The 12,781-nt window shown below is 36.8% G+C and overlaps 1 protein-coding gene across 1 annotated transcript; it reads left to right on the forward strand.

Moving 5' to 3' along the window:
* Positions 1-147: 147 nt before the first annotated feature.
* LOC128029200 (trafficking regulator of GLUT4 1-like) lies at positions 148-11,045 on the forward strand. Its single transcript, XM_052616820.1, has 3 exons — positions 148-1,100; positions 8,913-9,039; positions 9,297-11,045. Exons 1-3 carry the CDS (start codon positions 717-719, stop codon positions 9,305-9,307), a joined length of 522 nt encoding a protein of 173 aa, XP_052472780.1. The 5' UTR covers positions 148-716; the 3' UTR covers positions 9,308-11,045.
* The last annotated feature ends 1,736 nt before the right edge of the window (positions 11,046-12,781 follow it).

Consider the following 12,781-nt stretch of genomic DNA (forward strand, 5'->3'; position numbering starts at 1 on the left):
AGTACTAAAATAATACAAAAATAGCATAAGTAATACTTGTTTATGGTGTAAAATGTTTTAAAAGGCTCGCAAAAACACAGGGAGGTATTGCAGCAGCCAGTAGCATCCCCAGGGGGAGAGCATTGGGAGCAGAAAGACCAGCGCAGCTCCATCATTGATGCAGAGGAGGTGAGAGAGGAACATCACTGCACTTGCTGCTGCTGTGCAACCACTTCAACCTGCTGTTCTTCTGCTGCAACATCTCAAAGGCACCTGCTTTTCATTTTCACACGAGAAAACTGATTTTTTTTCTACGCCTTTTAAGCCGTTTGGGTAGCCTAATGTTGCCGTGTTGTGGAAATGCTGAAGTCCAGATGAGTCGCGTCTCTGTGGTTTAGTTGAGAGTGTGGGCAGAGCCGATCTGGACTGAACTGAATCCATTAAACACGATCACACAGAGAGGATGACCATACCGACACGGGAGGATGAAGTCAACGCCTCTTTGACTTGTTTTAATTAGTTTTTAAAAACTGCGAGAAAACTAAATCTGGAAATATTTGTTTTCAACGTTAAAAGTCACATTAACCGTATGAATATAAACAAACGCGTCATTTGAAGTAGAAAATTCGTAAACAATGGGAAATTAGCGTCGTCTGAGAACTTTGATCACATCTAATATCCGGCAAAAGGTTTTTTTCCACCTTTTTTTTCAGAAACATTAACTTTGGATTTCCACAATGGCAATAAACACAGATAAGGAGTTTGCGAAATCGAATCTGGGGGAGAGCGGCGGAACGCAACCAGCCGAGACCGAGAAACTCCTCGTGACCACCGAGCCCACCGGAGTGAAGACCTCCAGCTCCTTCGCGGTCAGTGTCGGGGGAGACAAGGGTCTCGACGGGGATCAGAACGGCCACAGTCTGCCGCTGAGAGCCGGATCAGTGGGGCAGCTCGGGGCCGCTCCTCGCTCCCCGTCCAGAGTGAGCATGAGCCGCGCTTCATCAATGGTTAATGTCGCCCAAGAGCAGCAGAAACCCAAAGACTACCTCATACTGGTCATTTTGTCCTGCTTTTGTCCCGTGTGGCCACTAAGCATCGTTGCATTGGTCTACTCAATTATGGTGAGTGTCAATAAGTTAAAACTGAAATAATTCAAGTCTGGGAGGTGTTTCCTAATTCAGACAAGCATTCCCACATTGTACTGTAAATATTTCTGTATGGCATAAAATTGTGCTGAAAGTACTTTCAAGTCAATAAACAGTATCTGTTGTATGGCAAGCCTTTTATAGGTGTAATATATACTAATGTTACTGTAGGCTACTTTAAAGTTGAATAGTCTGTAGTCACTTACTCATTGCATACTAATTTAGTTATTTGTTCACATAGTTTTTTAAAAATCCAAATTTTCTTATTACATTAGTAGTACTTTATTTCAAACTAGTGTGCATTCCATTTGTTACTTTATTTACTCATTATTATTGTACGTTTTTTTTTAATTGAGCTATTGAAACTAGTCATTTATATATGATAAAAGGCAAACATAGCTATACTAGTGTCTTAAAAATACTTTCCAGGTACTAACCAATACATAAGCACTGGCACAACTGAAATAGATAGCAATTAAAAATAATGTGATAAAATAGATACTAGTTTTAAATAGTACTAGTTTTAATTTGATACTAGTGAGCATAATTGCTAAAATGACTTGCCATACTCTTGCAAATCATATGCAAAAGCACAGGAGCTGCATTGAGAGAGCAGAGAACAGATCCAATGACAGATGTGATTTACAGCCCTGCATATGCTCGCAGTAAACGGACCTGACTGCGTGCTGGGGAGCTATACGCCAGAAAATTGGTGCAGACCATCTCCACCGAACATCAAGCACCTGCACAGCACAAACTCTAGGGACTGTGGAGCAAAACATTCAATTAGGAAGCATTAAATATGGTGCATAGTGTTCTTAAAAAGCCAGGAAATAAAAGCAAGCCTAATTTTGTCTGAAAGCATTATTTTTGAACAAGCTTTAGATTCATATAGTTTAGGATACAAAGGCAAACATGTTTACAAAGTATAGATACGAGTATCATTATTTATCCCCAAAATATGTCAAATAACGTTTTCATTTCCTTCCATGTAACTTAAGAGGATCAAACTGTGAGAGTGCTTGTATGTAGGGTGTGGTACCATTTATCTGTATTTAATGAGGATGTACAAGAGATGGTGTTCACGACATGTCTAGGAACTATTTAGCACAATCCTACATTTTATAGATGTAGGACGGCATTCTTTTTTTTCATCTTTTTTTTTTAACCTATGCAAAAGATATACTTGTTATAAGATAACATACGTCGTTTTTATAATCAAAGATGAGTGCTTTTGTGTTCACTTTTTTTATCCCCTCCCTCTGAAAGAACAGCGAATCAGCATCGTATAACCTCAGCAGCATACAACTGAGACTTTCCAGTCACAGGAGAGCAGCTTGTAAACACATAATTTCAGTAAATTTAATAAGAAATCAAATTCAGCCTTAAGTGAATTTTGAACCATTGTTTTCTTAGTGGTCATTACAACTTTCTAAGTCTTTCAGTGGGACATGCACTTTTAGAGAAACACAAATTAGAGCATTATATTCCCAGCAGCGGAAAGGCGCCATAAATGTGCTCCAGATAAATCTTATATAGATTTACAGTACAGAATGATCCCTGCTGTGCCCCTATCAAAATCCATTCCGGTGGGATCTCACTTGATGCTTTTCACACGTGCTATGACAGTTTGGATATTTAGAGTCCTATAGACGCTCCGCATGAACCTGATCCAGTTCAAGTTTTTGAGGATGCATTGAAAGCTACCAATATTGTTTTGCAAAAACCTGTTCTACTGAACATACTTATGCAAATAGAGTCTCCCAGCCTCGTTTGTCCACACAAAAACAAATAACCCTCTTATCCAAGCCAACAGAGATGAAACCAGAGCTGGCTGACAATTCAACAGAGGGCAAGACAGATCAATTTAGGGTCATAGTTCTTAACCCTTTCAAATTAACTTAAAAAAGAAATATAAAATAAAATAAAATAATCCAAAAGGAATGTGTACAGGATTTTTATTAGAATTTGAATCATAGCTCTTATTAAAAGCTATAACTGCATCCAAATGAAATCTAAAGGGAATTTTTAGATGTAACACTATTGGACATTACAAATATACTGTATAAAATTCAGAAAATTAATTATTTTTTATTATAAACTTTATGTTTAACTCAAACTACAACAAGCTTGTTAGAAGAGTGAGAGAGACACACAGAAGCATGTTATTGTACATCTCATTTGGTAAGTTTAAAACATTAACATTGACATTTCAAAAAGTGGAAAGTATTTCTGAATACATCAAAAATGTTTATGATATAGTATATTACATTAATGCTGCACTTAATTTTTTTTAAAATTCCTAATACAGTACATTGTCCACTATTTTTATAAATTTTTAGATTGTACTCTTTGCTAAGGATTTCTGAGATGAGAACAATAAAAATAGGCACGACACGGTCATCTGATCTGAATTTGAAATCACACCGCTTCGCCAATATTCAATATTCCAAAAGTTATTATTTGTGCGTTTGACTTCGGCACATCCCTCAAGACAAAAATGAAAAGGTCATGAAAAAAAGTAATGAAGAGGAAAAAGATAGAGATCATAGACAAAATTAGACTTACGGTGCGCAACAAATTGGGTAGGCTACTTATGCACTATTCTATGGTACTTTATTAACCAAAAAACAAAGTGTAGAATGTAAGACACTTCATGCAGTCAGCTGTCTCAGCTTTAATTACGTAACAAAGGGGAGAGGGGGCTACCAGACTTCAGTGTTGAATGAAAAATACACGGCTGAATACATATATTGTGTATAAATACATAATGTATACTGCGTCATTTGGGATACAACTTTAGTGGCCTCCTCTGGTCAAAAGCCTAAAAAAAAAAACAAAAAAAAACGGATATTCTATAAACAGATTCAGTTTTTGTGTTTTGTTGGAAGGCTATATGAAAACTCCCATTAGGATGATACCAGACACATGTGCCCATAGCCACAGACATGAAAACAGTCCCTCTCAGCCAAGATCTACAAAGCAATTGTAACTAACAACATACTAGCAAGGTTTTGTAATGTAGGTATGTATCAGAAACTCTGAAATCAATGAGCTTACAGAGGCAGTACAGTGAGCAATAAGATGTTGTGGTGAGCTAAAGCTCATGGAAGCTGAAAGGAGTCATTTGGCCTGGCATGGAGAGGTGGGGTGGATTTTATTGGCCAATCTCAGTGCAAAGGGAGGACCAGTAAAGCAATAACTGCACACGCTGCAGCTTCTGCTGGTGAAATATGGTAAGCAGAGTTGCTGAATGGCTTTGTTTCTCTGTCCGTTAAACTATAACAGAAATTTGAGACCACGGTGGGCTGCCATTTTATGCTTTTCCGGCTTTTCAAAAAGCTCATATAGAATAGCTATGGAAAATATTGACGCATTAAGCAGCTTGTTGCTTGTCTCTCCGGCTCAAACTAGCCCTATACTGTAATATGGTGTCATCATGTTCTCACAATGCTGAGTGAAACATTACATTATGAAAGCAAACAGCTCATGAGATCGTGTTTCTAGTGCACCTGCTCGTCTACTGACAACAGAAGCTTGCTTTCCGTGGGCTGGAGAAAATTGAATAAAAATAGTACAAAAATAAAAACAAAACATATACTGAAAAAAGTAATGAGATATTCAAAGATGTTAACATTATGGCAGATACCAGTAAATGTACAGTTGTTTTCACATTAATTCAGAGAACCAGTAAATGGCAGATTTAAAAATTCTATAGTAAATTCTAAATAAAAGTTCTTTATTTGCATCTATATCGATGCACATGCATTGCACACAAGGCACATTATAGTGAAAAATGTTCTTCACACTAAGTTCTTTTAAGAACAGTTTCTTGGGGAGCCAAAAATGTTTTTTCTATGGCATCATGGTGAAAACCTATTTTTGAAACTTTCATTTTTAAGACTATGGATCAGCACTTTGTAGAAATAATTTCAAAATAAAACACTAAAAACCAAAACCAATTGTTATTAATGCTAATTTAGGGATCACAAAGTTTTAATGTACAATATAAAAAAAGAGATATAACTTTTAAAAAGTGATAAATAATTTAACCATAATATTTAACAGTTGCTGGTAGCCTTTGACTTGAATTGTATTTTTTCCCCCTCCAAACTATGGAAGTTAATGGCTACCAGCATCTGTATGATTACCAGCATTCTTCAAAAATATCATGTTCAACAGAAGAAAGAAACTTATACAGGTTTGGAACAACTTGAGGATGAGTAAATAATGACAGACTTTTCATTTTTGGGTGGACTATTCCTTTAAGTGAGTTATTGCCAAAGCTAATCAAAATGTAAAAGAAAGTGGCTATTATTAATTATAGCTGCAGTAAAAAAAAAAAAAAACAGTATTATGTTTATTATTTAATGTGTAAAATATTACAGTATTGGTTTTGTGTTGAAAATAAATGTATTTCGAACAAAGAGCAGCGTTCCACTGGTGTGTTCGCTGTGCACCATTGTGCGGATTTCTACAATCATTCCTCCTCAGCCGTTGGCATAGCAGTTTATAATTAATGGCTCAGGCTTGTGAGGGAAAGCTAAGAGCTTCTTTTCACTCTCATGCTGCAGCGGGAGGTTGAGAGGGGGGAGGGGAGGGGAGTGTTCCTGTGTGTTTATGTGACATACAATGAGAGGAAGAAAGTGAGGAGAAAAGGGGGTCATCGAACCAGCCCAGAAGAATTGGCAAAGACTTTTCAAGAGAAAGATATCACAGGACAAAGCTCCCGGGGAATCAGTGTTATCCATTTGGCGTGTCATGGGACACACCCCTCCTCTACTCGGAAAAGCCGCACACATCCCATTACAATCCACTGGGGTTTCTGAGCATTCTCTAAACCGCATTGAGGCAAAATGCACCTCAAAACACAAAGAGCCACAAGCCATTTCCGCAGCTGCATCATGATGGCACACGACACATACTGCACTGTCATCACATTAAATGAAAGCGGGTGTGAGATTGAGACGCAAAAACTGCAGATGACATTACTACACAGTATTTTCAAAAGACTTTTACTGATTGAAAGCGCTGATATGGCTTTTCGCAGTGATCACACTTGGGAATCAATAACCTTGTGCTGCTCCAGCCACATATTATACCCCTGCTAGGATGTCAGAGCCGGTTTGCAGTATTTGAACTGAGAGACGATGGGCAGGTTAGCAGGTCCTGCCTTGAAGTGCCATATGAGGTGATCTACATCCGAAAAACAGATATTCAAGTATATTCAATGTTGTTGTTTGAAGGCTTTTGGTTGCATGGGTCCCTCACTTGTCTTGAGGGTTTCATCAACATTGAGGCATATGGTTGAGAACTCATTCAAACTGTCCTTGATGCTCAAGGAGGAAATATTAAGAGCCAATCATTTCTGTGTGTGTATCCCTTTCAAAAGTTTGGGGTTTTATTCAGGAAGGATGCATTCAATTGTTGAAAAAATTGAAGTAAATACATTTCTTACAAAACAATTATATTTCAAATAAGTGCTTTTCTTTTGAACTTTCTATTCATCAAATAATCCACAAAATATTATTTCACCACTGATAATAATAAGTAATGTTTCTTGAGCATCAAATCAGCATATTAGTATGATTTGTGAAGGATCATGTGACACTGAAGACTGGAGTAGCCAGCTAGTTTAAATTGTAATAGTATTTAATAATTTTACCTTTTTTCTCTCTTTTATAAATGAGTCTTGTAAAGCATAAAACATGTTTGTTTTCAAAAAACATTAAAAAATCTTACTTGAGTGGTATTGTACATATATTTTATATTAAATGTATGGTCAAATTATAAATTTTTTTTTAAAAAGACAAACATTCAGTTTATAATTGGTGTGAGCAGAACTGAATACTGTGGTTCCAAAGGCAACAGGTAAAATGCAGCGTGACTGTGGAAGCAGAGCCTCTCTGTGGGTGAAGGAAGAGTGTGTGTTTGTGATGGGGGAAGCTCCTCAGTTTCTCCAACAAAACCAAGTTGATAGAGCTGTAATCCTATCTGTTATTGTACCCTACCAAATGCTCTAAGTGAACGCTTAAGACACGATATGTATAATGGTTCCAGAGACTGCCTTTCAGACTTTTTTTGTGTTCATTCATCATGGATGAATGTGAAAATAGCCTCCCAATGTGTTTAGTACTGTTCATTTAACATTATACAGCTTTAAGGATTTCTGAGCCACACTGTGTTTTGCTATTTCCCCACTGGCAGTATTTTCTGTTTGTATCTCTTTTTTCTGTTATGGCAGAAAGTTTGGAGTCTCTTGAATATTTATTTTAACTTGACAAAGATCATCATAAAGGGGACAGTGGACCCAAAAAGGTTTTCTGTCATCGTTTACTCACCCTATTGTTGATCCAAGCAATTGTTTCTTCTATAGAACATGAATTTAGAAGTATGACGAATGTTGGGGAAAAAAAACTACATTGGAGACTACTGACTTCTGAAAACACAAAAGCAAACCTAAGACATCTCTTATAGTCATAAAGGTTTAAAATAACATGAGAGTGAATGAACTACCCCTTTTACTTTATCAAGGAGCTGTCAAGTCCGAAAGTGCTGAAATAAGGCCAGAAAACACATGATCTTATCATATATAAAAATAGACTATATCATACATCAGCTGCAGTAAGTTAGGCTCAACTTGGGCCACCAAGTTTTAACATGCTGCTTGACAGGTAAATTCAGACCTATCACCTGACATGGCAATAGAAAAAAATTCTAGTTTCCAATCCCCATTATTCCACAAAACAAAGAAAATCCAGTTGGGATTTTCAAAATGTATTTAATTTAACAATAATCAAAATGCATTTATCAGTGTTATTATAGATAACTAAAAAAAATGTTGGCAGAAAAAATGGATGTTTCAGCTAAATGAAAAGGCAACACATCTCATATTTATTTATTTTAATTTGATGAACTAACATAAACTAAAACTAAATTACAAATTCATACAAACTCTAAAGACATTAAAAAAAAACATTTCTCAAATTACTAACTACAAATACTGAAATGGTTAATAAAATTTAAAAGAATATGTAAAATCTAAAAATAAATAATTCAAAATAATAATCAAAACTGTAATATTACCTTAGTAAAACCTGTATTAATATAATTTGTGTCCCTTCATCGTTGATAAATTGTGTGTGTGTGTAGTGGGGGGGGGGTCTGAAGTTGCAGATGTTATGAGGCTCTTACACTCTACTTACATAGCAATGCTTTTGGGAATTATGCCGTACAGATTAAGTTCATCTTACTTGCTACTTAAGTTCTAGTGCTTTGGGAAGCTGATCAAAGTCCATTCAGAACCTTGGACAGCAGCATGACTCCCAAGACTCCTGACTATCTTTTATGATAATGTGAGATTACTTCACATGGCAAGACGAAAAACCATGCCGACAAGATGGAGAATGGAATTAGCATTTGAGTGTGGGGAGATTGGTTGGCCACTGTCAGAGGCTTTTTCCTGCACAATCTATTGCTCGGTATTGATTACTTTAATGCAGTCTACTGGAGAGGCTCTCCCTAGGGTACACTGAGCATCTAATGGGTGGCTGTGGCATAGGGCTGCACTAATAAGGAAACACGCTCATCAGCTCACCTCATCCTGTATCCAAATCACTTGAACAATTGAAAGAGTCACCTCTGAACTTTTGTTTCCTAGCATACTGAATCTCAAAGACTTAAATGGAAAAAGAGAACACCGCCTGTTATAACAGATCAAACTGCACATATCTGAAGCGTATTGTAGTGAGAATTGTGTGTCATTCTCTCTTTTTTGTCTTGTTACAGTCCAGAAACAGTCTACAGCAGGGGGACATGGATGGGGCAAGACGCCTGGGACGGTTGGCTCGCTTTCTTAGCATCGTGGCCATCGTCGTGGGGCTCCTTAGCATCATAATCTATGTGGTGGTTGCAGGTATGTCTCATTACAAGCATTTATTGCATCATCTAGCAAAAATTAAACAATATAGATGTGACACGCTTTTATGATCTTCAGTCAGAATGAGTTACAAAAATACAATTATAAGCAAAACACTTGTTTTTTTTTGTTTTTTTTTACTGTTACAGTGAGTTATTTTGAACACATCTTATAGTTTGATAAGTTGCATGTTTTTCCCATACTCTGTGTTGCTGTTATGATTCATATGCTCTCTTTTTCTGCTCTATCTTCAGTAACTGGATAGAGGGCATAGTAAGGACGAGAAACCCATCTACAGCACTACTGCAAACAAAAGAAAAACCTCACCCATGATGTAATAGAAATAAGATCTCTCTCTTAACAATAATGCCAAACAAGTTCAGATAAAAAGAAACGAGGACTGTAGCAATTAAATAAGATAGCTAAAATGCATGCAGTAGGTTAGCATGCTCAGTGAAAGAAAAAAAAAATCCCATACGTTAAAAAGATCAGTGATCGCTTGCATTATGTAAATGAGAAACATTGCTGTTTCGGCAAGAACTCGCCTGAGGATGACACAAAGGACAAGGGGACTTTTTTTTCAAAGATGGTGTATGAAAATCTGCATTTGAACCTTATATTACTCCTGGTTGATCTTGCATTTGAGAATTGTGCACAAAAATATTCGCAACATAACTACTGATATATGTTTTATAAAGAGATTTATAAGTGGAGCTTAAGAGATGGGAATGAACTAGGGATGGTAAGAGTGTAAGGAATGGTTATTGGGGTTGGAGTTTTCATTTGGATTTATTTTGTATGTTTTGATTATAAAAAAATGACCAAAATGACCACACGCATGCCTGATCCCGTATGTAAATAACTGTCAGCATTTATCATTACTATGTTTTTCATCTGTAAGAGTAGAGGGTATTTAAAGATGGGAATGTACATCATTGTCCAGTGTATCAAAATGCTATATTCTCTCAAAGGCACGATGTTCATGGAGAGCTCTAACTTTAGCCCTGAGGTTCCACTACACGTCCCATACTAGTATAAATTCTCTCCGAGAGGTAATACTGTATCGTTAAGCATGCCAGCCCTCTCTTCTCTGACAAAAACTGCTGGAGCATGGACATTCATCTAGAGGCATGCAACGGCCAGCACCATTCTGTGCCAAGACCTTTATATCAGTATGCTAAACAAATCACAGGACTGATCATCTTTACCTGGGGTTCTTTCCCTGTTATAAATCTCCCTACTTATCCCTTATTAATATGATATGATACATATATTTATAGAAATATTTAGGCATGCTGTGGGTGGAGAAAACACTTTTTTAAATCTTCACCTAGAATGGGCTTATGTGTACAGGACTTTGCTTTGACACGTCTCAGTGTTTATTGCATCTCTGATTGCTAATCTATCGATCTGATGATATTATGTGAAAATTACAGATTGTAAAATCAGAGGTACAGTACAGATTCATAACAGCACTTATCTGGCAAGTTAGTTAGACTGAGTGACGGTAAAGAAGGAAATGTTTCGCAGCTCAGTCTATTGATCTGCTTCATTCATGCTGAATTAAGTATTTTACTGCCCTAGATTTCAAAGCACTTTATCACTTACTTTTCATTAATATTCTCATATCCTGTCAATACTTTTGCATCCTAAAAGTATGACTTTCATGTACAATCTCCTAAAAGTAGACTGTTAGTACTTATTTCATTTATAAGCATTATGCTGAATAATGTACTGTTATGTGAATTCATGTGATCTAATGCTTTTTGTCCGCTTCTCATGACTCTTTTGTTCACTATAAGCAATGGTGTTACTGTGTTGTTCATAAACCCCATTATGCCAGTATGAATGAGATGCAAAAACACTGCTGTGTGTCTTTTAAAACTGTGATTTATTATATTCAACTTTGGATTCTTGGTTCACTTGTATATCTGTTTTTCTATGTTAGGTTACTGTTGTACCTTTGCAAGTGTGAAATAAACATTAACATGCATGGTCCACAACTTGCTTGCAGTTATTGATTGTGTACAGCACAGTGGCAAAAAAAGAAAGAAAGAAAAAAAGAAACATCAGCAAGGAAATTGTTGCATTAGCAAAAAGCGAAATGTTCAGCTTACCACACAAAGAAACACAGCAAGACAACAGCTTTCAAAGCACACATATACACAGGCTTCATTTTTCATGCCACTGACTATAGCTGTTGTAAATAATGCATGGCTAAGGAAATGGCACAAGATCTACTGGCTGATTTTGCACTTCCCTGGTTCTCTGATCTCTAAGTATCTGCCCGGCCTCACTCCAGCACTCAGCACTAACAGCCTTCTCTCACTCCCGGTGACACAAAGTATTTAAGTACTCACAAATCTAGCCACCAGCTTAAATGAGACTAAAATGCCATTATTAGTCATCTAGCATCAGATTCCAAAATGATTTTATTTGCAAGGAGAAGAGACAACAAAAACAGAGCTTTTTTCTTTGATATTTTGACATTAAAGAGCTATAAAAACATCCTGCAAGTTTCAAAACTCAAAACTTTCTAGTTACAGTAGTATAAAAACTGTTTATATTGAAGCCAATCTACCAAAACATCTGCTTGTGGAATGTTCCAAATTGTGAAGTAATAGTGTGGCTAAACACCACCTACAGCACTGGCTGTTTAACCCTGCCCAACGATTCTCATAAGACAAAAACTAAAACTCAACATATTTCTTAATTAACTCACTCTTTCTTTCTATTTTTAAATAACACATGGTCTTGCAAAATCAAAATATGAGTTTGAATATTGTTGTCCACAATTGGAGGCCTTGAGAATTACAGATCTAAAACAATCTTTATTGCCAATGCACCAGCCTAAAAAATTCTCAGCCAGCTAGTTAGGCTTTGCATGCACTGGGTGACATTTCCATATCCCCTCACGTAGCTTTAAATGTGGTTAATATGATTTACACAAGTACTGTAGCACATTTCTGCATCGACAACATTTTTTGGTCCCATAACAAACGAACCAATCTATCTATGTCCACTTTATTGTTTAGTTCAAGTGTTGGGATTGTCTCAACAAAGATGCGGAATTAGAAATGTTGTGGCAAGCGTGTTGGAGCAAGGTAAGTTTGGAGCTAAACTCTGCAGGACATTTGTCCTCCAAGAGCAGGACTGGACACCCCTGATGCATGCTGATCGCCACGACAGTTCCCTGGAATAACTTCAGGTCAAGTGTCTCACTCAAGGGCACAACGGTAACAGATGGAAGATTGTGATCCCTGTAAGTCTCCAGTTTCAGACACAGCATCTGTCATTTTTTGAAAAGCCACCCAGGGAACTAAGTATTACATGATCCCCTCACTCACACATTGATACACAGCTGCAGCTATTGATGACAATAAGCAGAACGGGCATCAATGTGTAGTGCCACATTCAAAGAACTGTTTTGCTAGCAGTCTATATTAATCCTAAACAGAGAAAAGAAATAAAAAAAATAATAAAGAAATTCCATTGCTGTCATGCCTCTAAAATGTTTTTTTTTCTGGTTAGAATACATTGCTCTAAAGTCTTGGAGGTTTTGAAGCCAGATAATCTCTAAATCACAAATATATACCCTTAAAGGTAATCAATACATTCCATTTATGTGCTTGTGGTATTTTAAGCAGTAAACATGAGCCAAGGGCTTCACCAATGCTGCTTCAATGCTGCTTTAAACAGTTCAATCTGATCCAAGCACACTGCATCCTCTCACACACAA

The sequence above is a fragment of the Carassius gibelio genome, chromosome A15 (genome assembly GCF_023724105.1).
Source record: "Carassius gibelio isolate Cgi1373 ecotype wild population from Czech Republic chromosome A15, carGib1.2-hapl.c, whole genome shotgun sequence".
Classification (NCBI taxonomy): Eukaryota; Metazoa; Chordata; class Actinopteri; order Cypriniformes; family Cyprinidae; genus Carassius; species Carassius gibelio.